Genomic DNA, 27,467 nt, shown 5'->3' on the forward strand with positions numbered 1-27,467 from the left:
GATGGGATTGAGGGCTGATAAATCCCCAGGACCTGATAATCTACATCCTAGGGTACTTAAGGAAGTGGCCCTAGAAATAGTAGATGCATTGCGGGTCATCTTCCAAAATTCGATAGACTCTGGCAGGTAGCTAATGTTACCCCACTGTTCAAAAAGGGTGGTAGAGAGAAAACAGGGAATTACAGACTGGTAAGCCTGACATTGGTAGTGGGGAAAATGCTAGAGTCCATTATAAAGGATGTAATAGCAGAACACTTGGAAAAAAGTGACCGGATCGGACAAAGTCAACATGGATTTACAAAAGGTAAATCATGCTTGACTAATCTACTGGAATTTTTTGAGGATGTAACTGGTAAAATAGATAAGGGAGAACCAGTGGATGTGGTGTATTTGGATTTTCAAAAGGCTTTTGATAAGGTCCCGCATAAGAGATTAGCCTGTAAAATTAAGGCACATGGGATTGGGGGCAAGGTATTGACTTGGATAGAGAACTGGTTGGCAGACAGCTCTTTTTCCTGAGTGGCAGGCAGTGACTAGTGGGGTACCGCAAGGATCGGTCCTTGGACCCCAGCTATTCACAATATATATTAATGATCTGGATGAGGGAACTAGATGTAATATCTCCAAGTTTGCAGACGACACAAAGCTGGGTGGGCGTGTGTGCTGTGAGGAGGATACCGAGAAACTCCAGTATGATTTGGACAGGTTGGGTGATTGGGCAGAAGCATGGCAGATGCAATATAACGTGGATAAATGCGAGGTTATCCACTTTGGTGGCAAAAACAGGAAGGCAGATTATTGTCTGCATGGCAATAGATTGGGAGAAGGGGAAGTGCAACAAGACCTGGGTGTCCTTGTGCACCAGTCGCTGAAGGTAAGCATGCAGGTGCAGCAGGCGGTTAAGAAGGCAAATGGTATGTTGGCCTTCGTAGTGAGAGGGTTTGAGTACATGAACAAGGATGTCTTGCTGCAGTTGTAAAGGGCCTTGGCGAGACCACATCTGGAGTATTGTGTGCAGTTTTGGTCGCCATATCTGAGGAAGGATGTTCTTGCCATGGAGGGAGTGCAGCGAAGATTCACCAGGCTGATACCTGGGATGGCAGGAATGACGTATGAGGAAAGATTGGGTCGATTGGGCTTGTACTCGCTGGAGTTTAGAAGAATGAGAGGGGATCTCATCAAAACTTATAAAATTCTAACAGGACTGGACAGACTAGATGCTGAAAGGATGTTCCCGATGGTCGGGGAGTCAGAACCAGGGGTCACAGTCTAAGGATAAGGGGTAAGCCATGTAGGACAGACATGAGGAGGAATTTCTTCACCCAGAGAGTGGTGAACCTGTGGAATTCTCTACCAGAGAAGGCAGTAGAGGCCAATTCATTAAATATAGTCAAGAAGGTGTTGGATATATTTCTTAAGGCTAGGAGGATCAAGGGATATGGGGAGAAGGCAGGGACAGGGTACTGAATTTGAATGATCAGCCATGATCTCATTGAATGGCGGAGCAGGCTCGAGGAGCCGAATGGCCTACTCCTGCTTTTATCTTGTATGTCTCTACATCATCACATCCCCATCTCACTAGCCACCCCTCACACTCACCCTCATCCTAGTGCATTCATACCAACTAACACACAAGGGTAGGCACTTGGGTGGTTTATCCAATGGTCACGTGAAGCGTGTGGTAATGTGGTGTCAAACATTGAAATCTTTATTTTCAACACTTTGCCTTATTGTACAGATTTGTGTACCTCTGGAAGTGTCTTTGTGAGTTGCAGTGAATGATGAGACATAACGATATCCCTCGCAATGGTGGTGAGTGTGACGGGAATGGCTTGGGCATTGTAGGGATGCTTTATGGTGTTGGTGTGGGGTGATGTTAACCTGGCACATCATGTGGCAGCCAGGGTGTACAGCATCAAGTTAACTAAATCTAGTCATGATGAGGCCATCACTGGCCTCCTGGGCAGCAATGTTGTCAGGTGCTGATACCCTGGGCCTGTGCAGCATCGGGTGATTGCGGAGAAGGTTGCTATTGTTGATGGTGATGTTGGTGTGCCTGGTGATGTTGGTGTTGGGACTGATTGTGGAGGGATTCAGAGGACCAAAGTGAGATTTTTTGAAGGGCACCGATGTTGCTGGAATAGATGGCAGCTGAAGTTGAGATGACAGAAGTGATCTGTCACTGGTGAGAGAGGTTGCTCCAAGGAGGTGACAGTGGATAGAGAGTTTACTCCAAACACTTCCAAACTGCATAAAGCTCAAAAGTGTCTTCCAAATCCTGAAGGCTCAAGCTTCTGATATTGGAAAATGAACAGCTGTGAAATGGTAGCTTTTATACCATTTTTGCAGCTGTCACCGATTCACAGCAATGGGGAGACAGAGAGAACCCGACCCTACTTACCTGACGTGATCTCTGAATGACGTGAAAAATGTGGCAAAATAGAAATAGGCTGGCAAAATAGTAAACAAGCATTTAGCTGTCTTAAATGCCTCCCCCGTCGCTTTGGGTCGGCCGGTTCTGAAATCGCAGACACGACACTTCGGAAACTTACACGGAGGCGGGGTCGGAGCGGATTCCCAACCTGCTGTCAATCATTGCGAATTTGAGAGCGGACCCACCTCCGAACCCACACTCTGAGCGCCGGCAAAATTCAGCCCGTTTTCTCTGTTTCTCTCTCCTCGATGCAGCCAACCTGCTGAGTGTTTCCAGCATTTTCTGTTTTTATTTCAGATTTTCAGCATGCACAGATGTCTCTGTGTTTAGTTTGACATTTCCAGTTGGGTTGCCGTCTTTGCAATGGATTGAGAAATCACAAACGAAAGTTGAGCATTTCACGTTTTTCCAGTGGGATATTTCTGTCAATCAGCTGATACTCAATTTTTGAAACCTGTTTTACAAGTTTTGGGAGGTTTATAGAAACGCCTGAATCTTTACCCAGTGGGTCGTACGGAGGCAATGGATCGTAGACCGGTTGCATCTGGGATAATGGGACGAATTTAACGGCACTCGCCCAGCCTAAACCGGGCAGTTTAAATGCCCCGAGTTACTCAACCTCCGAGAAACCTCGGAAACGTCACTCGGTGGATGATGGGTGTTCGGTGCACGACCGCTCGCTGAAAGTGAAAATTCACGCCCAACTTTTGCGAACAGATTAAAAGGTCGCCTTGTTGTGATGAAGTTGCTTGTATTTATGTCGAGTGGAGTCATTTCGAATATAGTTCATTGTGAAAACAAGCGAGGGTTCCAAGAATGGTCGAGAGACGTCATTGGGGAAAATTCCCCAAGGGGGTACTTGTCACCTAGAATAGCATCACAGAAACTTACAGCACAGGAGGCAGCCATTCGGCCCACCGTGCCTGTGCCGGCTCTTTGAACGAGCTCTCCAATTAGTCCCCCCTCCTGTGCTCTTTCCCCAGAGCCCTGCAAATTTCTTCCCTTCAAGTATTTATCCAATTCCCTTTTGAAAGTTAATATTGAATCTGCTTCCACCGCCCTTTCAGGCAGCGCGTTCCAGATCACAACAACTCGCTGCATAAAGAAATTCTCCTCATCTCCTCCTCTGGTTCTTCTGCCAATTACCTTCAATCTGTGTCCTCTGGTTACCGACCCTCCTGCCACTGGAAACAGTTTCTCCTGATTTACTCCATCAAAACCCCTCATGATTTTGAGCAGCTCTATTAAATCTCCCCTATCGTACCTCTTCATAATTTTGAAGAGCCCTATTGGGTCACCTCTCAGTCTCTGTCAGGGTACGGAGCCCTAGCCTGCTCCCCTCATCTCTAAAACTAGACACACAAATAACGTCAGCCCCGAATCACGATCGCCGCCAGCCAGAGCGAGCTGCAACGTGCCGTGGTCTGTGCTCAGCAGATGCAGGAGAAGCTTGGTGTGCACATTTACATATCGGGGCACCTGCAGCATTACGAAACAGTGAAGGAGGCAATATTTATTCAGCAAAAGACAGCAGCCTGCGTAACTCTGGCAGGCTGACTGTACAGGACACAAATACAAATGCCTGTTCATCTTTTAACACCAAACAAAGAATGATTAAATACACCCAACTCCAGCTTTGGAGGCTCTGAAAATACATCGGCTTAAATATTATTCCCCACTTAAACCCCCCATCCAACCCCCCACCCCCAAAAAATAACCCCATCGGAAAAAAAACTAAAATGCAAACTAAAAAAAAAAGTTACTATCAGAATGAGCTTTGTGAGTGAGCGGCGATATCAGCGGTCTTTTTATAGTCAGAGGCTCCAGCAGCGGCACCTCCCGACTGTCACCTGTTAGCCCAATGGCGGACACAGCGGCCCAGAAACTGGATCGCACTGGGCCGGTTTTACGGCCGCAAAAATGGGCGCCTGAGGGTCCAATATGGCGGGCGGCTGTGCGTGCCCTCATTGCGCACCGCTCACCATATTGGCCAAGGCTCCTCTGGGGCGCGTGCCTGAAACAGGCGATCGGCGCCTTCCATGTATGCAAATCGGGGGATGGCGACCGCTTCAGGCCCCCTGTGCAAAATTCGTTAGCGACTGACCTCAGCGGGTAGATTCTTCCGCCACTTGGCAACTGAGCCAGCGGTCAATCATTAAAGTGACCGCTGGAGACTGTCACTGGAAAGGGAAGTGCCAAATTGTTTTTACTTACCTTGTTGTGATTAAATTAAATTAAATGAATGAATTACGTTAAGTTTGCAGGCCACCACTCGCCCCTCTCCCCTCCCGCCCACATCAGGCACGATCCAATTTCTAGGCCGTGGAATCTTACAGAACAGAAGGAGGCCATTCGGCCCATCGTGCTTGAAGCGGCTCTCTGAAAGAGCTCTCCAATTAGTCCCACTCTCCCCGTCATTTCCTCACATCTTATAGTTTTCTATTTGAAATGTTTATCCAAATTGGCGGCACCTCCCAAACCCGCGACCTCTGCCACCTAGAAGGACAAGGGCAGCAGGTGCATAGGAACACCAGCACCTCCAAATTCCCGTCCAAGTCACACACCATCCTGACTTGGAAATATATATCGGCCATTCCTTCATCGTCGCTGGGTCAAAATCCTGGAACTCCCTCCCTAACAGCACTGTGGGAGCACCTTCACCACACGGTTCAAGGCGGCGGCTCACCACCACATTCTCGAGGGCAATTAGGGATGGGCAATAAATGCCGGCCTTGCCAGCGACGCCCACATCCCAGGAACGAATAAAAAACAACTTCCTCTCTAAAGACTAATCACTGATAAGTGCAAACGCAGTAAATTTGCATATTCTAAAAGGCACAGTCATTCATGGAAATTCTAACTCGGTCGATGCTCTTTGAATATCAATAACTGTTTGACTGACAAGGCAGGTTCTAATGAAGCAGCTGCATCATGTCTCCTTCTAAGCATGGTGAAGGCAGATAGTGTTGAAGCCATGGATATTCTAGTACACAATGCCCTGTACAATAATGTCCCTTATTGTCCTTCTCCTTCCCCGGAAGGTGTTGACTATTACGGAGCTGTGGCTGACTTTCTGGTCCAAGGGAGGTGAAGCCAATTGCAGACGGAGATCAGCTCACGCAGCGCAGACCAGAACTTGGGATCTTCCCGGTTGGTGTGACTCAGCCACTGATTGGGAAAAGCTGCCGAGCCATTGCTGGAATTCCACAGAATGTAACTTCATCCACCCAACATCCCACCTTCTCATTAAAGCTCTGGTTTGTCCGTCTGGAGGGCACAGTCCATCTTGGCACAGTCCGTCTCAGTACGAGGATATCCATTCCCGTGCCGCATGATAGGCCTTGGTTGTCCGGTTGTTGATGAAATCTGTCTTTGTGAATCCAGCCTTCAAATAAAACAGAAAAACCTTTCACAATAACTAATGGAGTAAAGAAGACAAACAGACTTGTATTTCTCCAGCACCTTTCACCACCTCAGGACGTCCCAAAGCGCTTCACAGCCAATTAAATACTTTTTCTGAAGTGTAGTCACTGTTGTAATGTAGGAAACGCGGCAGCCAATTTGTGCACAGCAAGCTCCCACAAACAGCAATGTGATAATGACCGGATAATCTGTTTTTTAGTGATGTTGATTGAGGGATAAATATCGGCCCCAGGACACCGGGGAGAACTCCCCTGCTCTTCTTCAAAATAGTGCCGTGGGATCTTTTACATCCACCTGAGAGAGCAGACGGGGCCTCAGTTTAACGTCTCATCCGAAAGACGGCACCTCCGACAGTGCAGCACTCCCTCAGTACTGCCCCTCCGACAGTGCAGCGCTCCATCAGTACTGCCCCTCCGACAGTGCAGCACTCCCTCAGTTCTGCCCCTCCGACAGTGCGGCGCTCCCTCAGTACTGGCACAATTTTTCACCTTTGGTGCAGAGTGGAAAGGGGGGAGGGGGAGTTTAAGCTGGGAGCGGGTTTTTGGGCAGGCTCCTCGTAGGCCAGGAATCGAGCGGGGACAGGGCGGTCAATCTTTGCGCAGCTATATTAACTGCGCACCCCTCCCATTCCCGCCAGGCGGGGTGGGTTAACATTCCCCCCGAAAACTGAGCAGGAAGGACTGGACGATCAGAACGGAGCCATTAACTTAAACGGAAGGAAAATGGGCCGAGTTGTATTGCACGGAGAAGGTGGTGGTCAGTTTTCTTCGTGAGACTGAGGGGCTTGTGATGGCGGTGTCAGAGGGCGTTAAGAGTCAATCACACAGAGTGGGACTGGAGTCACGTGTAGCTCAGCCCGGGTAAGGACGGCTGGTTTTTCTTCTCTCAAGGACATCGGTGAAGCCGTTGGGTTTTTACGAGAATCCGGCAGCTTTCATGGTCACTCTTTCTGGCGCTGCTACACAAATCACCAGATTTATTGACTTGAATTTCATGGCAAGATTTTAACCCATTAACCCCAACATTCCTTGGGGTGGGGAGGGGAGGAGTTCTGCTGGTCTCTTGCTATAATTTCGAGGGGCACCCCCCAGGAAAACATGAGAGACCTGGTTCTGCTGGATTTTCCTGGTACACTCATGAAGGTCGGAACCTCCGTCCACCCCTTGCAAGGCAAATGACGACCAGGGGTTGGGGTGGAGAGGCGGAGAGGTTTAGGGAGGGAATTCCAGAACTGAGGGCCCCGGCAGATGAAGGCACAGCCGCCAATGGTGGAGCGATGAAGATCAGGGGATACGCAAGAGGCCGGAATTGGAGGAGCGCAGAGATCTCGGGGGGGTTTTAGGGCTGGAGGAGGTTACAGAGATAGTGAGGGGGCGAGACCATGGAGGGAACTGAAAACAGGAACGCAATTTTAAATTTTTTTACAGCAGGACTGCAACGGGTTCCTTATACCAAGAGTTGCTGTGTAAAGTTGGACTCGGGGTGGGGGGGGGGGGGGGGGGGGGTGGTGGGGGCTTGACCTGACCTGAAGTGGTGCGACACTACCTCATGAGCCTTCGCTTTGGAAAAAGAAAGACTTGCCGGACATCCCAAAGCGCTTCACAGCCAAGGACGTACCTTTGAAGTGCAGTCACTGTTGTAATGTGGGAAACGCGGCAGCCACTTTGCGCACAGCAAGATCCCACAAGCAGCAATGTGATAATGACCAGATAATCTGTTTTAGTTGTGTTGGTTGAGGGATAAATATTGGAGTCAGCTCAGGGTTGGCAGCTGGATTGAGGCAACGTAATGTTAGCACTGGTTCAAAGGGAAACCGCTTCACCCCAATAGTGCCGCGCAACTAAAGTAATCCTTGTGGAAACAGTTGGATAACGTACCTTTTTATAAGCACCGTGCAGCTCCCGGTGCAACCACAGACTGTACAGCAGATTGGAGGCAGCTTTCCCAGCATTGGTGGGAACATTACTGGAAAACAGGAGCACAACGTTAGAGTTTCCACGGATTTGTTAAAGGCAAATCGTGCCTGACTAACTGACATAGAATTACCTGTATCTAGAATCTACAGCACAGAAACAGGCCATTCGGCCCAACTGATCCATGCCGGTGTTTATGCTCCACACGTGTCTCCTCCCGCCCCTCCTCATCTCACCCCATCAAAATATCACCACACAATCTGCCCTCTCTCCTCTCCATCTGCAACCTACCTTTCCCCTCTAAAGTTCCTATTTGATTGAGTTCTTTGATGAAGTAACGATGAGGGCTGATGTGGGTAGTGGGGTACTGCAGGGATCGGTGCGAGGACCCCAGCTATTCACAATATATATTAATGATCTAGATGAGGGAACTACATGTAATATATCCAAGTTTGCAGATGACACAAAGCTGGGTGGGCGTGTGTGCTGTGAGGAGGATGCAGAGAAACTCCAGTATGATTTGGACAGGTTGGGTGATTATACTGCATCTGCCATGCATCTGCCCAATGTGGATAAATGCAAGGTTATCCACTTTGGTGGCAAAAACAGGAAGGCAGATTATTATCTGAACGGCAATAGATTGGGAGAAGGGGGAAGTGCAACGAGACCTGGGTGTCCTTGTGCACCAGTTGCTGAAGGTAAGCATGCAGGTGCAGCAGGCGGTTAAGAAGGCAAATGGTATGTTGGCCTTCATAGCGAGAGGGTTCAAGTACAGGAACAAGGATGTCTTGCTGCAGTTGTACAGGGCCTTGGTGAGACCACACCTTGAGTATTGTGTGCAGTTTTGGTCGCCTTATCTGAGGAAGGATGTTCTTGTCATGGAGGGAGTGCAGCGAAGATTCACCAGACTGATACCTGGGATGGCAGGAATGACGTATGGAGAGAGATTGGGTCGATTGGGCTTGTATTCGCTGGAGTTTAGAAGATTGAGAGGGGATCTCATTGAAACTTATAAAATTCTAACAGGACTAGACAGACTAGATGCAGGAAGGATGTTCCCGATGGCGGGGGAGTCAGAACCAGGGGTCACAGTCTAAGGATAAGGGGTAAGCCATTTAGGACTGAGATGAGGAGGAATTTCTTCACCCAGAGAGTGGTGAACCTGTGGAATTCTCTGCCACACAGGGCAGTTGAGGCCAATTCATTAAATATATTCAAGAAGGAGCTGGATATATTTCTTGAGGCTAAAGGGATCAAGGGATATGGGGAGAAGGCATGGACAGGGTACTGAATTTGGATGATCAGCCATGATCTCATTAAATGGCAGAACAGGCTCGAGGGGCCGAATGGCCTACTCCCGCTCCTATCTTCTATGTTTCTATGATGTGTATATGGACTTTCAAAAGGCTTTTGACAAAGTGCCACATAATAGACTTATTAGCAAAATTGAAGCCCATGGGATTAAAGGAATGGCGGCTGTGTGGAAATGAAATTGGCCAAGGGACAGAAAGCAGAGAGTAGTGGTGAAGGGTTGTTTTTCAGACTGGCGGGGGGTACACAATGGTGTTCCCCAGGGGACCACTGCTCTTTTTGATATACATTAATGACCTGGACTTGGGTATACTTTCAAAGTTTGCAGATGCCACAAAGCTTGGAGTGTTCAAAATCATGAGGGGTTTTGATAGAGTAAATAAGAAGAAATGGTTTCCAGTGGCAGGAGGGTCGGTAACCAAAGGACACAGATTTAAGGTAATTGGCAAAAGAACCAGAGGGGAGATGAGGAAAATTGCTTTTAACGCAGCGAGTTGTTGTGACATGGAATGCGCTGCCTGAAAGGGCGGTGGAAGCAGATTCAATATTAACTTTCAAAAAGGGAATTGGATAAATACTTGCAGGGAAAATATTTGCAGGGCTGTGGGGAAAGAGCAGGGGTGAGTGGGACTAATTGGAGAGCTCGTTCAAAGAGCCGGCACAGGCACGATGGGCCGAATGGCCTCCTTCTGTGCTGTATCATCCTATAACAATAGGACAGGTGACTAAAGATGTAGGTTTTAAGTATAAGATGTTCTGTAAGTCCCACATAATAAATGTAACCTAGACTATATTACAACACCATCATGGCATATCAGAAAGTACTTATCCAAAGGGCCTCCTCGTGTGTTGTATCATTCTATGAATCCAGTAGGCCGTGAGTTTCCAGCAGGAATGACCCCACATGGGGTAAGTGTGGCTCAGTCGAGGCCACCTCTCCCGGCCAATTCAGCCCAGCAGCAACCTGCCGGGGAACTCGGTCTTGACCAAGGGATTTATTGAGTCTCGACGCTCCAACACCTGGATATTCCTGTTAGTTGCTGGCAGGCTCCCATTTACTGGACCTAATCCTGCCGGGAGCCCACTGCAGTCAACAGGAATAAAGATCAAGAGAGATGTAAAAAAAAAAAGGGACTGCCGATTGGCTATGGCCCGGTTTACACCATCGTACAAAGTGAAACTGAGCCCCAGTGTCTGGTGGGTGTCGGACACACGTTAAACGTTGAGACCCGTGTACGTTCCTGTGCTGTCTCGGGTGTCACCGCCACTCACCGCTCATTGTTGCTAACGTTTACAACTTTCTTCAAGCCTCCATTTTGCACGAAATTGCGCGCACTTTGCGGGTTGTTTTGGATCAGGTTGTTCAGCACGTGGCAGGTGTAAGCGACTGTCTCATTGGACATCTGATTGGCCTGGTCGGGTTCGGGGAGGATCGATATCAGATCAGGCATGATCAGGTCAACTGGAGACAGAGGAGAAAAGGAAATGCTAAAATATCCATCCGGTATATAACTGCAACAGAAGGCAATGGCCGGGAATTTCCTTGCTCCCAGTTCCTGCCCCCTCTCCCACAATCAGGCAACTGCTGACTCACTGGCCTAGTAATTGGATTCCGTTTTGCGCCTCAGGGTCCAACATGGCGGGTGGAGTGCGCGGGTTCATTCCGTGCCGGAAGCGCGGTGCCCGCCTGAATCTGGCCCTTTGCGTGTGCGCCAGTCGGGGGCCCCCGACACTTGCTCCAGACCCCTTTGCGAGATTGGATTGTGCGCCCGTCACTTACGCCAGTTTTTTACGCTGCGCCAGTTTCCTCGCTCTTTCGCGCCGATTTAGCTAAACCCTCGGCCGCTCATTAACATAGCTCCGCCCCCTCACTATGCGCAAGATCGGAGAGCGTGAGTTTCCTACATTTACACCAGCTCTGAACGGGCGATAAATTCCTGCCCTAAATTTTAGCTGAAACCCGAAGTCATATTTCCAGTGAATTTTGAAGCAATTTCTTTTTCTGATTTCCCCACCTCGAGTCCCGCACCGTGTTTCCCGTTTAGTGAATCGCACAGCGAGCTGACGGAAGTAGCACTCTACACACCCAGTTCACCGTGCACCTTGGCGTTCCGCGACATGTTCCTCAGTAGCGAGACCGCGGCTTTCTGCACCGCTGGTTCCTTCGAGTACAACATCCGCCTGATGTGCTGGAGACCGTTCTCCTTCGACGTGACGGTCTCGGAAATGGTGTATCCCATCTAGTAACAGCCAAACACGCTCGATTAAACCCCCGATACCGTGGGGCACATTGTTTCAAAAAAATACATTTCACTGGGAAAACTTCAACAGCAATCTGCCACAGGTAGGGAAGATTCAAACTTAGTAAATCATTCCAAAAAAATAAACTAAAATAAATAAAATATTTAGGAGTAAATTTCACTTGCCGACAACCTGCTTGGTAATAATATCTGTAATGCAACAGTATTTAATATCAGTGATGTAATATTACTAGTTAGGCCACAGAGTAGCTAAAGTAAACGTTGGTCCCCTAGAGGATGAGTCTGGGGAATTAATAATGGGAAACAGGGAAATGGTGGAGACTTTGAACAAATATTTTGTATCGGTTGTCATGGTAGAAGACAATAAAAGCATCCCAATAATGGATAATCAAGGGCTATTGGGGTGGGGGGGGGGGGGGAAACTTAAAACAATCACTATCACTAGAGAGAAAGTACTAGGCAAACTAATGGGACTAAAGGTGGACAAGTCCCCTGGACCTGATGACCTGCATCTTAAAGTCTTAAAAGAAGTGGCTGCAGAGATAGTGGATGCATTGGTTGTAATCTACCAAAATTCCCTGGATTCTGGAGGGGTCCCAGCGGACTGGAAAACCGCAAATGTAATGCCCATATTTAAGAAAGGAGGGAGACAGAAAACAAGCAACTATCGACCAGTTAGTCTAACATCTGTCATTGGGAAAATGCTGGAGTCCATCATTAAGGAAGTGGTAGCAGAACATATAGAAAATCATAATGCAGTCAAGCAAAGTCAGCATGGTTTTATGAAAGGGAAATCATGTTTGACAAATTTGCTGGAGTTCTTTGAGGTTGTAACGAGCAGGGTGGATAAAGGGGAACCAGTAGATGTCGTGTATTTGGCTTTCCAGAAGGTATTCAATAAGGTGCCACATAAAAGGTTATTACACAAGATAAGAGCTCATGGGGTTGGGGGTAATATATTAGTATGGATAGAGGATTGGCGAACACAAAACAGAGAGTCGGGATAAATGGGTCATTTTCAGGCTGGCAAACTGTAACTAGTGGGGTGCCGCAGGGACCTTAACTATTTACAATCTATATTAATGACTTGGATGAAGGGACCGAGTGTAATTTAGCCAAATTTGCTGATGATACAAAGATAGGTGGGAAAGCAAATTGTGTGGAGGACGCAAAGAATCTCCAAAGGGATATAGATAGGCTCAGTGAGCGGGCAAAAATCTGGCAGATGGAGTTTAATGTGGGAAAATGTGAGGTTATCCACTTTGGTAGGAAAAATAAAACAGCAAATTATTATTTAAATGAAGAGAGATTACATAATGCTGAGGTACAGAGGGATCTGGGGCTCCTTGTACATAGAACACAAAATGTTAGCATGCAGGTACAGCAAGTAATTAGGAAGGCAAATGGAGTGTTGGCCTTTATTGCAAAGGGAATGGAGTATAAAAGTAGGGAAGTCCTGCTACAACTGTACAGGGTGTTGGTGAGACCACACCTGGAGTACTGCGTACAGTTTTGGTTTCCTTATTTAAGGAGGGATATATTTGCATTGGAGGCAGTTCAGAGAAGGTTCACAAGGTTGATTCCTGGGATGAAAGGGTTGTCTTATGAAGAAAGGTTGAGCAGGCTGGGCCTATACTCATTGGAGTTTAGATGAATGAGAGGGGATCTTATTGAAACATGTAAGGTTCTGAAGGGGCCCTGACAGGGTAGATGCAGAGAGGATGTTTCCCCTCATGGGGGAATATAGAACTAGGGGGCATAATTTCAGAATAAGGGGAAACCCTTTTAAATCGGAAATGAGGAGGAATTTCTTCTCTCAGAGGGTTGTGAATCTTTGGAATTCTCTTCCCCAGAGAGCTGTGGAGGCTGGGTCATTGAATATATTTAAGGTGGAGATAGACAGATATTTGAACGATAGGGAGTCGAGGGTTATGGGGAGCGGGCAGGGAAGTGGAGTTGAGGCCAAGTTCAGATTGTTGTGTATGTACCTTTAAGAGAATAACTGGTCTCAGACTGCAGTACCGGCAGTGACCACCCCTGTATAAAAGGCGCTAGAGAGCCTCTGTTGGTTAGATTCGTTTATGCCTTTCACCAGTAAAGATCTCTTTGTTTCTCTCCTGCTAGTCCGTGTCTCAATCATTCACGGACTTAACACTGGCGACGAGTTAGAAACAAACTTACCTGCAACTCAGCAGCAGCTCCGACGACGTGTTGAAGGTCGGAGCCAGAAGAAAAAAAAAAAAATAGGCCATTGAAACTCGAGAAACGGGCGTCGACCATCAATCATCGATTTCAAAACTTGCAGGAGAGACTGTCCAGAGCCAGGCTGGGTTCCTCGGTCCGTGGTTTCCCAGCTAATCGGGCTGGTGGCAGGTAGTGCTCTGATCCTTCCTGGGCTGCAACGGGGCCGGGCAGTGAGTCGGGAAGCAAGGAGAGAGAGAGGGTGGAGCATACAGGGCGCGGCCGGTGTTTCGAAGCTGGGCAGCGTTCGGACCTCAGAAGAGGGAGGGAAGTGTCCCAGAGGGTCCGCTCCACGACGGGAAGATAATAAAAGAAAACAAATTAATATTTAACGCGCAGGAAACCGTGGAAAGCAGCGCTAACAACAGCGGGGAAGAAGGCAAAGCGCGGGAGGCACCATTTTAGATTTGCAAGATGCCGAAGACTGGCTGTATCACTGCTTTTGATAATACATTAGAGGACTGGACCACGTATGTGGAAAGAGTCGAGGTATATTTCGAGGCAAATGAAATAGCGGAGGGGAAAAAGGCATCAATATTGCTAAACGTAATGGGCGCTAGAACGTACGGCCTATTGCGGGATCTGATTACTCCAGCCAAACCGAAGGCGAAGAGTTTTAACGAAATTGTTGCTGTTCTACAGGAGCACTTAAACCCTGCACCGCTGTGGATAGCAGAAAGATTTAAATTCCACAGGAGAACTCAGCACAAAGATGAGAGCAATGCTGAGTATCTTACGGAACTACGCAAGCTATCAAAGCACTGGCAGTTCGGAGCAGGACTGGCAGATACCCTACGGGACAAATTTGTCTGTGGACTCCTGAGTGAAGGAACACAGAAGAAGTTACTCGCAGAAAAAGAGCTGACGCTAGATAAGGCTTTCAGCGTGGCAGTATCGTATGAAGCAGCAGCCAGGGGAGCTGCAGAAATTCAACAAAAACCACAGGAATACGGCACCCACGAAATGACACGGGGATTTGCAAAATGTTATCGCTGCGGCAGAACTAACCATGACCAGAAGGACTGCTGGGCCAAAGACAAAATATGCAGACAATGCGGGAAGATTGGACACATTGCACGAGTTTGTAGGTCTGGGAAGAAGACCAGTGACAACAAAAAGGCTACTAAAGGAACCGTACAAGAAAGTACAAAAGATGACGGACAGTAGTTCCGAAGACCAGATGAGCGATAGTGAATCCGAGAACAGGAGATTAAGCTGTCTCAAACTTCACAATGTAATCGCAAAAGAGGATCACCGAACCATTTGGGTCACCCTCACGATAGCAGGGTCCCAAGTTAAAATGGAATTGGATACAGGATCAGCGCTAACCGTCATGAATCGACGAGACTATGAGCGGCTATTTTCACAAATACCCTTGAGAGAGACATCCATCATCTTGACGGCGTATACGGGGCAAAAATATAACCCAGAGGAAAAATAAGGGTGCCTGTCGAATACAATGGCAAGAAAATACGGAAATTGTATCTCTACATACTGCCAAATGGTGGACCACCGTTATTGGGATGGGAATGGATCAGGAAGATAAACTTAGATTGGCACTCCATTCATGCAATGACGGTGGACGGTAAAAAAGATGAAGACGTCACTCCTGGACGATTGTCAACAATCTTAGCTAACGCCAAAGAGGTATTTCAACAAGAACTGGGCATGCTTAAAGGCGTAACCGCCTCGTTAAAAATAGAAGAGAATGCAGTTCCCAAGTTTTTCAAAGCGAGACCGGTACCATATGCAATTCGCCCAGCCGTCGAGGCAGAGCTGGAGAATCTGGAGAAGGCGGGCGTGTTGTCTAAGGTCGACTGGAGCGAGTGGGCGACACCCATCATTCCTGTCATGAAGAAAACGTTAAGCAATAAGTCCGGAGAGCCAAGGAAGATTCGCATCTGTGGGGACTTCAAGGTGACGGTGAACCCAGTCCTTCACACAGTACAATATCCTCTTCCGAGGATAGAAGACATCTTCGCCTCACTATCTGGAGGGAAGCGTTTTACAAAAATTGACCTAGCACAAGCATATTTGCAGATGGAGGTTGAAGAATCCTCTAGGAAGTATCTCACGATAAACACTCACAAAGGTCTTTACCAGTATCACCGATTGGTATTCGGAGTAGCATCGGCTCCGGCGATATGGCAAAGAGCGATGGAACAAGTCCTGCAAGGGATTCCGGGGACTCAGTGTTACTTGGACGACATCCTTGTGACAGGTGAAGATGACAGTGAACACCTTAACAACCTAGAACAGGTGCTCACTAGACTACGGGAACATGGGCTGCGAGCCAACCGCCCCAAGTGCGAATTTTTTAAGAAACAGATATCGTATTGTGGCCACGTGATTGATGAAGAGGGGTTACATAAGTCCCCTGACAAAATTGAAGCGGTTGTTAAGGCCCCAGCGCCTGAAAATGTGTCGCAACTGAGGTCATTCCTCGGGTTGGTGAATTACTATCATAAGTTTTTGCCGAATTTGTCGACAATTCTGCATCCACTGAACGCCCTGCTACGAACGGGGGTAGCATGGAAATGGAGCGATGATTGTAAGCGTGCTTTTCAGAAGAGTAAGGACTTAATCACTTCGAAGGAAGTATTGGCTCACTACAACCCAGCACTGCCAATCAGGCTGGCGTGTGATGCGTCTCCCTACGGCATTGGGGCGGTACTGTCACATAAATTCCTTGATGGTTTGGAGAGGCCGATAGCTTTTGCGTCACGCTCGTTAACTTCTGCCGAGCGTAACTACGCCCAGATTGACAGAGAGGCCCTCAGCCTAGTGTGGGGGGTGAAGAAGTTCAATCACTACCTGCACGGTCAAAAATTTACTCTACTAACCGATCATCAACCTCTTGTCCCCATTTTCAACCCTCAGAAGGGCGTACCGATAATGACAGCGCCAACGGCTGCAGAGATGGTCCCTTTTCCTAGGGGCACACCAATATGACATCGAGTACAGGGGAACTAAACAGCATGGAAATGCTGATGGATTGTCACGTCTACCGTTGCCGACGGTGGAAGAAGACGACCTTGCAGTGGATCCAATGGAGTTATTCCACTCGACCATAGTCGAATGTCTCCCTGTGACGAATGCAAACATAGAAAAGGAAACACGGAATGACCCGACATTATCACGGGTCTATGATTTAATTGTGAAGGGATGGCCAGCACATGGCGAACCACTGCTGCCAGCATTTTCGCCAAGAAGAGAACAGCTGTCAGTGTGCAGAGGAACCTTGATGTGTGGATCCAGAGTAGTAATTCCACCTAAGTTGACGGATAGAGTGCTCAATGAGCTTCATGAGGGTCATCTGGGTGGGGTAAAAATGAAGAGCTTAGCCAGAGCGTTTGTGTGGTGGCCGGGAATCGATAGAGAAATCGAAGAGATGACCAAGAGCTGAGCTGTGCAGGATGCCAGAAGGTCCAAAACGCCCCACCACAAGCTCCTCTGCATCCATGGGAGTGGCCCTCATCTCCATGGCAAAGGGTGCACATTGATTTTGCTGGTCCATTCATGGACTCGATGTTTTTAATTGCGGTGGATGCACAAACTGGCCAGAGGTAATAAAAATGTCCTCAACCACCACGGAAAAAACTATCACAGTTTTACGAACCATATTCGCCAGGAATGGGCTGCCTGAACAGATTTGCTCTGACAATGGACCACAGTTTGTGTCTGAAGAGTTCCGGAGGTTCTTAAAGAACAATGGTGTTAAGCATTACACATCTGCCCCATATCATCCAGCCACTAATGGATTGGCCGAGAGGTTTGTCCAAACATTCAAGAAGGCTATCAAGGCAATGTGTAATGAAGATATACCCCTACAACACAAGGTGGACAACTTCTTGTTTGCCTACATGCGGTTACCAACCAAACTCCAGCCATGATGTTCTTCAATCGAAGACTACGATGCCGCTTGGATTTGGTTAAGCCAAACGTCCGAAGAGATGTGGAGAACAGGCAGTTTCAGAATATGAATGAAAGGCCGACCAGGAGTTTTAAGATAGGTCAACCAGTTTTGGCCCAGGACTACCGCACTGAGAAATGGCAGCCAGGAACGATTTGTACACGACAAGGACCTCTCATGTATACCGTGGACGTTGGGGAGAGCATTGTAAGATGCCATGCTGACCAGATTCTAGAGTCACTGGAAAACGTCAACTCCACACCACGATCTGATACACCTGGTAATGAAATCGACGTTCCAATTGCAGCTACCGCAGAACCGGTAATATTGGAAGATGAACCAAACAACGACATTGATTCCGACTCAACATTGCCAGAAGAACCTGATACTCCAAAGAGGCGTTATCCAGACAGAATCAGGAAGCCTCCTCAAAGACTGAACAAAGACGCTACAGATGCATTCGCACCCGTACGACCAGATTTAGGAACAGCTTCTTTCCCAGGGCTGTCATCCTACTGAACTCCACAAATAAACACTAAAGCCTGCACATCTGCCGATGCACTTTATTATGGTCATATTTATGCTAATATATATGTACAAATGTATGTTGAAATGTTTAAGTGTCCTAATCCAAATTGTACACTCTCGGGAGCCGCAAGCCTACATTTCGTTGTACTGCACTTGTGCACTAACAATGACAATAAAAGTTGATTTGATTTGATTTGATTAGATTATAATTGCTTAAACTTAACCAATGTATCTAGCAACAGTAATTGTGATTGTAATTCGTGATCATTAGTTGTTAACCGTGATCATTAGTTGTTAAATGAATGTTATGTACTGTTTATCTAAAAGGGGAGGAATTGTTGTGTATGTACCTTTAAGAGAATAACTGGTCTCAGACTGCAGTACCGGCAGTGACCACCCCTGTATAAAAGGCGCTAGAGAGCCTCTGTTGGTTAGATTCGTTTATGCCTTTCACCAGTAAAGATCTCTTTGTTTCTCTCCTGCTAGTCCGTGTCTCAATCATTCACAGACTTAACACAGATCAGCCATGATCTTATTGAATGGCGGAGCAGGCTCGAGGGGCCAAATGACCGACTCCTACGTCTTATGTTATGATCCCCTTATTCCAGACACTATTGCCAGGGTTTGATCTTACGGGCCCGTTGCTGGCTGTGAGGTTTTGAAGGGCTCCGAGGGAAGCCTCCTGGGTGCAGTTCCTGGTACTTCTTGCGACGAGAGAGAGATACATCCTCACTACCAGACTGTGCCAGAGCCACTCGACACCCCTGGGGTTCCTCTTCTCCTCGATACACGGACTATTGATCACTCCCTCCTAATTGGGAAAGATCGAGAAACTCTCATTAAACCGAAAGGAATCCCCACCCCCCACACAGTGTAAATGATGGAAACCCATTGACAAATTAAAGCTTTTATATCGGGGAAGAACTGACTAAAGTGGGCGTTTTAACGCTCCCCGATTGGTGGGAAGGGAGGAGTTAACCCCGCTGGTTTTGGCGGTGGACGGGGGCTCCTGGCGGGAGCCTCATGAATAAATGCAAATGGGGCGTCCTGTGACGTTCGCGGTTTAACCCGTTCCCGAGCGAGGAGCCCACCCCGGTCACACCCCCACCCCTCCCCCGGGACCCTAGTGAGGCAGTGGTCTCCACCCCACCCCCCCCGGCCAGCCCGAGCAGCTGGCCGGCGGGATTTCCAGGGAGGACGGCATTGACGGGGATTCCCGAGCGGGATTACGGTCCCCGCCCGTCGGCCCGCAGGTACCACCTGTGGGATCCCGTACTTCCTGTACACGGGCTCCGATACTCCTGAAGGTGCTGACCTCGCGAAGACCAGGCTAGCCCCCTCCCGGGGGAAGCCGTGCCCGGAGAGAGGACGGGTCAACGCTGAGGATTGATACAACAGAGGGGCTCTTCTGAGGGCAGTTAAGAGTCAACCAAGTTGGTGTCACATAAAGGCGAGACCGGGTAAGGACGACATTAGTGAATCAGTTGGGTTTTTACGACAATCCGACAGCGACACGGGCATTTTCACAGATACCAGATTTTTAATCTGTAACCTTTTCCAGTTCTGATGAAAGGTCCTCGACCTGAACCGTTAACTCTGTTTCTCTCTCCACAGACGCTGCCTGACCTGCTGAGTATTAACAGCATTTTCTGTTTATATTCCAGATTTTTAAAACTGAATTGAAATTCTCAAACTGCCAACTGGTGGGGTTTGAACTCCCGAACTCTGGATTAACTAGTCAGGCCTCTGAGTCACTAATCCAGTAATGTAACCACTACACCACTGTACCCGTACCTGATGTCAACATACTTGGAACTTGGCCAATTTTGCTCTCCCTGTCTCACAGTTGGCAGGAACCGGACACCTCATGGCCTGATCAATGTTCACTGGCACTGTGCCAGACTGCAAGGTGAGAGTTATGCTTGTATCTTTAATCGTAGGACTTAATCCATCTAGTGTTTCCTGTCTTTAGGAGGCCCCGTCTGCTCGCTCAGGTGGACGTAAAAGATCCCACGGCACTATTCCAAAGAAGAGCAGGGGGAGTTCTCCCCGGTGTCCTGGGGCCAATATTTATCCCTCACCCAACATCATTGAAACTGATTATCTGGTCATTATCTTTTTTCCGTTCCTGGGATCTTGCTGTGGGTAAATTGGCTGCCGCGTTTCCTACATTACAACAGTGACTACACTTAAAGTACTTCATTGGCTGTAAAGCGTTTGGGGACACCCGGAGTTTGTGAAAGGCGCTATAGAAATGCAGGTCCTATTTCGTGACCAGGCTGATTTAGCTGATTTAATCTAGTGCCTCCGCCATACTCATGGATATATTTCCCTGTAATTAAAAGATTGTGTGTGAAGCCACCGTACGAACCCAGCTCAGGAAACCTTTTCAAATTTACAAACAAATAATGAGCAGGGCGAGAGCGCGAATCACGCCTACCTCTTTCAGCCTTGTACTGCGAGCGCCAAAGCAGCCTGCCGATTTCTTCCGTGCCGACGAGTTGTTTTTCCAGGTAAGGTTCTCGGAGTAAGTGCTGGGCAGCTCATGCTCCAGTTGGAAGGACAGGTTGTGTAAGATGCACATGCAGTTCTCCGTGGACTAAGAAGAAAGCAACGAGATTTATTTCAGCCCAACAGCATGAACAAAGCTGATCCCCGTCGCAAGAGCATTTAACTCCTAAAAACCAGAGGCTTTATGCCACGGGGGATCTCCACCTCCGATACGCCTCTATTCTGGGTGCAGAGGTGACAGATTGGGAGGTCTGGCAGCACTGAGTTTCACCGAACCGGTGTCTTTTTTAAAATTAATTTACAGGATGTGGGAATCGCTGCATTTTTTTCCCATCGCTAGTTGCCCTCGAGAAGGTGGTGGTGAGCCGCCATTTCAGAGGACAGTTAAGAGTCGACCACATTGCTGTGGGTCTGGAGTCACATGTAGGCCAGACCGGGTAAGGACGGCAGATTTCCTTCCCTAAAGGACATTAGTGAACCAGATGGGTTTTTAAAACAATCCGGTAGTTCCATGGTCACCATTACTGATACTAGCTTTTTATTCCAGATTTATTTAATTAACTGAATTTAAATTCCCCAACTGCCGTGGTGGGATTTAAACTCCAGTTTACTGGATCATTAGTCCAGGTCTCTGGATTACTAGCCCAGCGACATCACCACTATGCTACCGTTACCATTCCCCTGTAGAAACATAGAAGATAGAAGCGGGAGTAGGTCATTCGGCTCCTCAAACCTGCGCCGCCATTTAATATGAGATCATGGCTGATCATCCAAATTCAGTACCCTGTCCCTGCCTTCTCCCCATATCCCTTGATCCCTTTAGCTTTAAGAAATATATCTAACTCCTTCTTGAATATATTTAAGGTGTTTGAAGCTCCTCTCCACAGCAGACCAAAGCTTTGTCGGACTATTCACACAAGGGGGATGAGCAAGGACACGGTGCTATTTTGGACACTTAGCAGTAGAAATGCATCTTATGTGGTAGCTAGGACCAACCTAAAAAAGGGTATCAGGACTGCCAAAAGGAAACAGACACTGCAGATTGAGGATCATTTCCACAACAACTCGGACCCCCGGCGCACGTGGCAAGGCATCCAGTCCATCACTGACTACAAGAGTAAAAACACCCGCCCCCCGGTTAGCAATGCCTCCCTTCCAGAGGAGCTTAACAACTTCTACGCTTGCTTTGACAGGGACAACAGGGAGCCGGCTACCAAAGCCTTGCCACCCCCGGAAGACCAGGTGCTCACTCCGTCGACCTCCGACGTAAGGGGTGTTCTACGCGGAGTGATCACACGTAAGGCTGCTGGACCTGACAGCATCCCTGGACGGGTACTCAAGGAATGTGCTGATCAGCTGGCTGATGTCTTCACCGCTATCTTCAATCTGTCATTGGCCCAGGCAGTAGTCCCTACATGCTTCAAGACTGCTACCATTATTCCTGTGCCAAAACAAACGGCTGTGACGTGTCTGAACGACTATCGACCTGTCGCACTCACACCCATCATAATGAAGTGTTTCGAGAGACTGGTCCTGGCTTACATCAAAGCCAGTGTTCCCGCCTCTCTTGACCAACACCAGTTTGCCTATCGTGCAAACAGATCAACGGAGGATGCAATCACAACTGCTCTACACTCTGCATTGAATCACTTAGACGGTAAAGAGACCTACATCAGAATGCTGTTCATAGACTACAGCTCAGCATTCAACACTATCGTCCCCAACAAGCTGGCCTCCAAACTCCACACTCTTGGCCTGAACACTTCCCTTTGCAACTGGACCCTGGACTTCCTAACAAACAGACCCCAGTCTGTCAAATTAGGTAACCACACCTCCCCCCCCCCCCGACCCTGAACACAGGGGCCCCACAAGGATGTGTGCTGAGCCCCCTCCTCTACTCCCTCTTCACCCACGACTGTGTGGCTGTTCATGGTTCCAACACCATCATCAAGTTTGCGGATGATACCACGGTGGTAGGTCAGATCTCCAACAACGATGAGTCAGCCTACAGGGAGGAGGTCCAGCATCTCGTGAAGTGGTGCGCCGATAACAACCTGGCCCTTAACATCAAGAAAACCAAAGAAATCATTGTGGACTTCAGGAAGTCTAAAGGCGGAAGTCACACGCCCATCTACATCCATGGGGCTGTGGTGGAAAGGGTGGACAGCTTTAAGTTCCTCGGAGTCCACATCACAGAAGACCTCTCCTGGTCCCTCAATACCTCCTCTTTGGTGAAGAAGGCCCAGCAGCGCCTATACTTCCTAAGGAGGCTGAAGGGATGTAACCTGTCACCCCTGATCCTCTCTAACTTTTACCGCTGCACAATAGAGAGCATCCTGATGACTGTATCACAGTATGGTATGGCAGCTGTAGCTCCTATGACCGGAAAGCCCTGCAGCGGGTAGTCAAAACTGCCCAACGCATTACCGGCACCCGGCTACCGACCATAGAGAACATCTATCAGAAACGCTGTTTACGGAGGTCACTGACCATCATCAAAGACCCTACCCACCCCAGCCACAGTCTGTTCACCCTCCTGCCATCTGGGAGACGCTACAGATGCATTCGCACCCGAACGACCAGATTCAGGAACAGCTTCTTTCCCAGGGCTGTCATCCTACTGAACTCTACAAATAAACTCTAAAGCCTGCACATCTGCCAATGCACTTTATAATGTTTATGTTAATGTATTACAATCCAAATGAATGTTGAATGTTTAAATGTCTTAATCTAAATGTACACTCTCGGGAGCCGCAAGCCTACATTTCGTTGTACTGCACTTGTGCACTAACAATGACAATAAAGTTGATTATGATTATGATTAGGATGCGCGGTATCACACCAGACGCCCATTATACGCCCTGCTTAAATATTCAGTTCTATTGTAATCAAACAAACTGAACATGGGGCGGGGGATAGAACAGGCGTCTGAGACAACACCCCTAACTCCCCAGCATGCCCAATAAATAGGCATGAAGAGGATTAAAAAAAATTAATTCTCGGGGATGAGGGAGTCGCCGGCAAGGTGGGGGTTTATTGCCCGTCCCCAGTTGCCCTGAGGAGATGGCGGGGAGCCAACTTCTTGAACCGAGTGCTTTGGTACAACTGAGGGTCTCGCTGGGCCACTTCAGAGGACAGTTACGAGTCAACCACGTTGGTGTGGGACTGGAGTCACATATAAGCCCAGGCCGGGAAAGGATGGCAGATTTCCTTCCCTGAAGGACATCAGTGAACCAGTTGGGGTTTTACGACAATCCGACAGCTTCATGGTCACTTTCACTGAGACCAGATTCTTATTTCCAGATTGATTTAAACTGAATTCAAATTCTCAAACAGCCCTGGTGGGATTTGGACTGAGGTTCTCGGGATTATTAGTCCCGGAACACGGCCCTTTCGGTGGGAGGCCCTTGAGAAGTCCCACAGAGGTTGAAGACAAGTGTTTTGAGGCCTGTTCTGGGCCCTTGTTGCAAGGTTTGTTGGATTATTTACTGCTGACACTTTGGGTTAAAGGAACCTTTGTGCCAGCTGTTTGCTAATTATTTATTTTTAGGTCTCTGGCGCCCATGAATGGCATGGGTGGAATCACTGGGGTGGGGTGGGTGCGGAGGGAAGTCTGGCAGATGGTAAACGGGAGTTTCCAGCGCAGTTCTGGTGACGGGACGTCTGCAGAGCGGGAGCAACTGGGAGGAATCTCCAGGCCCTGCAACTTTCCACGTCACGCCATGTTTACCTTGTCATCCTCCTGATTATTGGCAATAGTGAACTGAATGTAGTGGACAAGCGAGTCGATTAGCCCGTCGCATTCTCTCATTTGCTTCCGACCCTCTGGACTAGCTGAACTTAAGTTCCTGTAAAGAGGGAGAGAGCAGGGGGAGGAGGGTCAGGATTCTTACAACACTCATGTGTACACAAATAAATCAGCACAAGCGGAAACCTGTTCAGGGCAGTTCCGAGCAATCGCTGCATCAAACATTACAAAGTGTGCGTACACACTTGGCCAGTTCACAATCTCTGCCTGACCAAAAGTGGGCAGGCGACTGGAGGGCGGGAGGGGAGTCTCGCTCGGCACTAGAAACATAGAAAAATAGGAGCAGGAGTCGGCCATTCGGCCCTTCGAGCCTGCTCCGCCATTCAATATGATCAAGGCTGATCCTCTATCTCAATACCATATTCCCGCTCTCGCCCCATACCCCTGGATGCCTTTTGTGTCTAGAAATCTAACTCCTTCTTAAATATATTCAGTGACTTGGCCTCCACAGCCTTCTGTGGTAGAGAATTCCACAGGTTCACCACCCTCTGAGTGAAGAAATTTCACCTCATCTCAGATACAGTGCCTTTAGATTTGTCTTTTTAACATTTTTAGACATCTTAACATTTTTTTGTACTATGGTCCTTTGTTTAGATTTAGGACCCTAGTTTCGGATTGGACTACTTCACTTTCCATCTTAATGAAGAATTCTATCGTGTTATGGTCACTCTTCCCTAAAGGACCCCGCACAACAAGATTATTAATTAACCCCTTCTCATTGCACAATACCCAATCTAGGATAGCCTGTTCCCTAATACAAAAGCAAAATACTGTGGATGCTGGAAATCTGAAATAAAAACAGAAAATGCTGAAATACTCAGCAGGTCAGGCAGCATCTGTGGAGAGAGAAACAGAGTTAATGTTTCAGGTCGATGACCTTTGGTCAGAACCGGAAAAAGCTGGAGATGGAACAGGTTTTTAAGCAAGTGCAGGGGCAGGGAGAGGGGGAGGGGAGGAAAGAACAAAAAGGGAAGGTCTGTGATAGGGTGGAAGGCAGGAGAGATTAAAAGTCATTAAGAGATGGTGCAAGGCACAAGGAGATGGGGGACAGGGGAGTGGCGGAGGCCGGGGGCAGGGGTAAGCCGGGGAACAGGGCGAATCTAAGCACTCCCGCTCCTCCTGGCCCCACAACAAAAGTAAAAGGGCTCAACTTCCATCCCCACCACCTTCGGCCACTCAACAACAACTTGTATTTATATAGCGCCTTTAACGTAGTAAAACGTCCCAAGGCGCTTCACAGGAGCAATATCAAACAAAATTGACACCGAGCCACATAAGGAGATATTAGGGCAGACTTGGTCAAAGAGGGAGGTTTTAAGGAGCATCTTAAAGGAGGAGAGAGAGGCGGAGAGGTTTAGGGAGGGAATTCCCGATCTTAGGGCCCAGGCAGCTGAAGGCACGGCCGCCAATGGTGGAGCGAAAAAGCGGGGATGCACAAGAGGCCAGAGCTGGAGGAACGCAGAGATCGCGGAGGGTTGTAGGGCTGAGGAGGTTACAGAGACAGGGAGGGGCAAGGTCAGGGAGGGCTGTGAACACAAGGATGGGAATTTTAAAAAATCGAGGCGTTGCCGGACTAGAAGCCAATGTAGGTCAGCGAGCACAGGGGTGAACGGGACTCGGTGCGAGTTAGGACACGGGGCAGTGAGCACAGGGGGCGATGGGTGAACGGGACTGGGTGCGAGTTAGGACACGGGGCAGTGAGCACAGGGGTGATGGGTGAACGGGACTCGGTGTGAGTTAGGACACGGGGCAGTGAGCACAGGGGGTGATGGGTGAACGGACTGGGTGTGAGTTAGGACACGGGGCAGCGAGCACAGGGGCTGATGGGTGAACGGACTCGGTGCGAGTTAGGACACGGGGCAGTGAGCACAGGGGTGATGGGTGAACGGACTGGGTGCGAGTTAGGACACGGGGCAGTGAGCACAGGGGGTGATGGGTGAACGGGACTGGGTGTGAGTTAGGACACGGGGCAGTGAGCACAGGGGGTGATGGGTGAACGGGACTGGGTGTGAGTTAGGACACGGGGCAGCGAGCACAGGGGGTGATGGGTGAACGGACTTGGTGTGAGTTAGGACACGGGGCAGTGAGCACAGGGGTCGATGGGTGAACGGGACTGGGTGTGAGTTAGGACACGGGGCAGTGAGCACAGGGGGTGATGGGTGAACAGACTGGGTGTGAGTTAGGACACGGGGCAGTGAGCCCAGGGGGTGATGGGTGAACGGGAGTGAGTTAGGACACGGGGCAGTGAGCACAGGGGGCGATGGGTGAACGGGACTGGGTGCGAGTTAGGACACGGGGCAGCGAGCACAGGGGGCGATGGGTGAACGGGACTGGATGAGAGTTAGGACACGGGGCAGTGAGCACAGGGGGTGATGGGTGAACGGGACTGGGTGCGAGTTGGGACACGGGGCAGCAGAGTTTTGGATGAGCTGAAGTTTATGGAGGGTGAAAGATGGGAGGGTTGGAATGGTCGAGTCTGGAGGTAACAAAACCATGGAGGAGGGAACTGAATAAATATATGAAATAGAAGGATATAAAAGGATACAGGAAGTGGGCAGGGAAGTGGGATTAAAATAAAAAGCTCTAGTTGAAGATCTAGCACCAGCACAGGTGCGATGGGCAGAATGGCCTTATTCTGTGCTGTAATTTCTATGACAGGCCATCACACTTAGAGGGAACTAGACTGGAATACACAGGGGAGGACGTGAAGCTTCAGCTGTACGGAGCTCTGGTCAGACCCCGTTTAGAGTGACTGCGTTCAGTTCTGGGCCCCGCCCCTCAGGAAGGACACACGGCCTTGGAGGGGGAGCAGCGCAGAATTCCAGAGCTTAGGAATTAAGTGCAATTGTAGGAAAAGAAAGATCTTGCATTTCTCCAGCGCCGTTCACCATCTCAGGACATCCCAACGCGCTTTACAGCCAATAAAGTACATTTGGAGTGAAAGAGAGCGGCTTACAATTCAGGACAGCAGGATTGGAGAGGTGCATTGCTGGGTTAGTCACCGAGCCGCGATTAATGGCCCGCCCGGCTTCCGCCTAAAGGGTTAAAATAGCCCCTCAGGTGCTGTCCAGTGATGTCAATGAAGCCTGGAAGTCAGTTACCAGCCCCCACGTTCAGAACACCA

General features: G+C 48.7%; 1 protein-coding gene across 1 annotated transcript in view; it reads right to left on the reverse strand.

Annotated features, from left to right (window-relative positions):
• Positions 1-3,926: 3,926 nt before the first annotated feature.
• LOC147106465 (plakophilin-2-like) overlaps positions 3,927-27,467 on the reverse strand; it is a 77,894-nt gene continuing 54,353 nt past the window's right edge. Inside the window, exons 7-13 of the mRNA XM_086009666.1 lie at positions 24,266-24,383; positions 20,465-20,623; positions 18,659-18,835; positions 11,168-11,321; positions 10,354-10,543; positions 7,735-7,822; positions 3,927-5,819 (exon numbers count right to left, since the gene is read on the reverse strand). Coding sequence (XP_085865792.1) covers positions 5,736-5,819; positions 7,735-7,822; positions 10,354-10,543; positions 11,168-11,321; positions 18,659-18,835; positions 20,465-20,623; positions 24,266-24,383 — 970 coding nt within the window. The 3' untranslated portion in view covers positions 3,927-5,735. The remainder of the gene's footprint in view (positions 5,820-7,734; positions 7,823-10,353; positions 10,544-11,167; positions 11,322-18,658; positions 18,836-20,464; positions 20,624-24,265; positions 24,384-27,467) is intronic.

The sequence above is a fragment of the Somniosus microcephalus genome, chromosome 16 (genome assembly GCF_052327205.1).
Source record: "Somniosus microcephalus isolate GS21.2 chromosome 16, FLI_Smic_1.0, whole genome shotgun sequence".
NCBI lineage: Eukaryota > Metazoa > Chordata > Chondrichthyes > Squaliformes > Somniosidae > Somniosus > Somniosus microcephalus.